At 46.0% G+C, this 3,127-nt stretch overlaps 1 protein-coding gene across 1 annotated transcript; it reads left to right on the top strand.

Moving 5' to 3' along the window:
• Positions 1-989: 989 nt before the first annotated feature.
• Positions 990-2,350, top strand: LOC308676005 (arylamine N-acetyltransferase 2-like). Its single transcript, XM_081341696.1, has one exon. It carries the CDS (start codon positions 1,174-1,176, stop codon positions 2,014-2,016), a length of 843 nt encoding a protein of 280 aa, XP_081197822.1. The 5' UTR covers positions 990-1,173; the 3' UTR covers positions 2,017-2,350.
• Positions 2,351-3,127: the final 777 nt, after the last annotated feature.

Below are 3,127 nucleotides of genomic sequence, written 5' to 3'. Positions count from 1 at the left end.
AAGGCCCGGCGGCCAGATCCAGCCCGTAAAGTGGTTTCATGCGGCCCGCAAAGCCATCCTGGAAATAGTGAGGGAACGGCCCCCACTGCCTTGGCCCTGGCCCAAAGACCCTCCTTCTGCCAGAGACCCTCAGATCTGTCCCACTCCTGCCCAGGCCCCCCCATAGGCACCCTTGATGCGAACGATGTAGAGCTGGCCACGCCCACCCAGTAGGCCATATGCACTCTAGCCACGCCCACCCAGTAGGCCATGCCCACCCAGGCCATACCCACCCGGCCCCCTGAGGGCAACCGCAATGCTGATGCGGCCCTCAATGAAATTGAGTTTGACACGCCTGCTTTATGGGTTTGTGTGTTATTTTGGCAAATGTTGTTTTTTTGTTTTTGTGAAATCCAAACATACGTGTGTGGAACATTTCCACATTCGACGAAGTACGTTCCTTGAATGAGGTAAAATTTATCTGCAAATTCTGTGGTGACTGAATGACTGAAGGAAGGTAGAAAAAACAAAAATTGTATATGTGCGACAGTAGAGGAGACCTCCTCTGCAAATATTCATGTGTTAAGCAACATCAGTTAAATCTCCGTCCCTGAAATATCTCTGCGAAAGAAACCTGAAAAGCAGAACATTCCCTAACATTGGAACAGCTTGCCTCCGGAACTCGTGGGCACTCCCATCACTGAAGATTTTTAAGAAGAGGCTAGATAGTCACTTGTCTGAGATGATATAGGTTCTCCTGCTTGAGCAGGGGGCTGGACTAGAAGATCTCCAAGCTCCCTTCCAGCTCTATTCTACTCTATTGTATTCCCTGAGAAATCCAATGCCCTAAAGTCATCTGAGGTGAAAAAGGGTTAATAAACATAAATTACAGAATAACGCAAGTGGGAGGTTCTGACTTTTTTCACTTCCTCTTTCCGTTCCCTGGCATAATGAAACTACCAGCTGCTGTGCAGACAGCAAAACTCACAGCAGAAATCCCAAGGGAAAAGTTTTCGGGAAGAGGGGAAGGAAATCAGGCAAGAAAGGAGAAGAGACTTGGGAACAGGAGTGTCTTGGGTGTCTCAACCTGTTTAGAGCTTCGTTACTGAAAGTAATCAAAGGAGCAAGATCTTGGAAAGAGGTAAAGCAGGAATTTTGAAACGTCCCTATTCAACATCTTCCATCCAGTCAGACATGGATGTTGGATGTTACCTGAAACGGATTGGATTCCAAGGTGTCTCTACCTGCCCTTCTTTGGAGACCCTCAAGTGCCTCCACCGTTCCCACCTCTTCTCAGTACCCTTCGAGAGCCTCAGCATACATTGTCAAGAGCCCATCAGCCTGGAACTACCTCGTCTGTACGAGAAGATTGTTCAAAACCACCAGGGTGGCTTTTGTTATGAGCTGAACGGACTTTTCCAGTGGTTGCTGCAAGCGTTAGGATTTCACACCAAAATTATAGCTGCACATGTTCGGAACCGCTTCACACAGTGCTACGGTCCTCCGTTGGACCACTTGATAATTTTGGTAGACTTGGATGGGCAGCAGTTTCTGTGCGATGTTGGTTTTGGAGAAGGTTTCCTGGAACCATTAGAGATGAAGCCTGAGGTGGAACAAGTTCAAGAAGCAGGCGTATTTTGGTTGAGCCTGGAAGGAAATACCTGGGTACTGGAACGTCGGGAAATTTCTGGAGAGAAGAGATCCCTCTATAAATTCACCCTAGAGGAGAAGAAACTGGAAGATTTTTCTGACATGTGTCTTTACCAACAGACGTCACCTTGTTCTATCTTCACCTGCAAATCCTTTTGTTCCCTACACAAGGCAGGTGGTGGACGTCTGACCTACATGGGCCAGCGCCTAATTTTCACCAGGGGAAAGGAACGTACAGAAACATTCTTGCAGAACTCTGATATCCCAACCGTCCTCTTTGATAAATTTGGGATCAGCCTGAAGAGCTTTGAGCCAAAGGATGAAAAAATCCTGCCACCTCCTCAGCAAGATTCATTAGTGGAAGAAGCGAACGGTGATCTCTTTTAGATTGTAATGAAATATAGAATTGGGCAGGCTGATCTATTAAGGATCTATTGCCACCTCTTCGACAAGATCAGTTAGTGGGGAAAGCAAATGGGGATCACTTTTAGATTGTAATGAAATATGGAATTGGATAGATTGATCATGTTAAAGGTCATGCCCAAGATCATGCTTGTGATTCTGTAAAGGGTTAAGAGACACTTCAACTGATTTAAGGTTGGATATCCTACTGATTAGCATTTTAGTGTTGTGGCAATTGCAGTGTCATCATTTAGATTTATAAGGAACCCTGAACATGATTTTGCCTGAATTTGTGCACTTATCAATGACTGCTACATAAAAGATGAATCCAAATGCATTGGTAGTTGATCAGTCTATGCTTTTGTTCAGCTTTAAAAAAAAACTAGGTGAGTTTGACTACAAACTCCATCTTCCCCAGAAGTATGACTAAGATATTACTTAGTTTTTTAGGGCAATTAGGGTTACTCTCCGTTTCAAAGCCCAAGAGCCAGCGCTTGTCCGAGGACATCTCCGTGGTCATGTGGCCGGCATGACTAGACGCCAAAGTCACACGGAGCACTGTTACCTTCCCATCGTAGTGGTTCCTATTTTTCTACTTGCATTTTTACATGCTTTTGAACTGCTAGGTTGGCAGAAGCTGGGATGAGTAACAGGCGCTCACTCTGTTACGCGGCACTCGGGATTCGACCCGCCAAACTGCCGACCTTCTGATCGACAAACTCAGCATCCTAACCCACTGAGCCACCACGTCCCTGCCCAAGAGGAGTCCCTAAACTATTTCTGATAGGTGGCAGTCCAGCCTCCAGTGATGAAGCACCCACAACATCTGAAGGCAGTCTGTTCCATGGGTTGCTTGTTCTCTGTCAGAAAAATTCTCCTTATTTCTAGGTTGAATCTCTCCTTGATCAGCTTCCATCCGTTATTCCTTGTCTCGCCTTCAGGTACTTTGGAAAATAGGCTGACCCCATCCTCTCTGTGACATCCCCTCAAATATTGGAACACTGCTATCAGGTCTCCCATGGTCCTTCTCTTCACTAGACTAGCCACTTGCAAATGGTATAAGCTCTAACCTTTTCTTCATTTCCTGGATTTCTAT

The sequence above is a fragment of the Vipera berus genome (assembly GCF_964194415.1).
Source record: "Vipera berus genome assembly, chromosome: W".
NCBI lineage: Eukaryota > Metazoa > Chordata > Lepidosauria > Squamata > Viperidae > Vipera > Vipera berus.
Note: the sequence above shows the minus strand (reverse complement) of the source record. Positions and strands in the feature narration are given on the sequence as shown.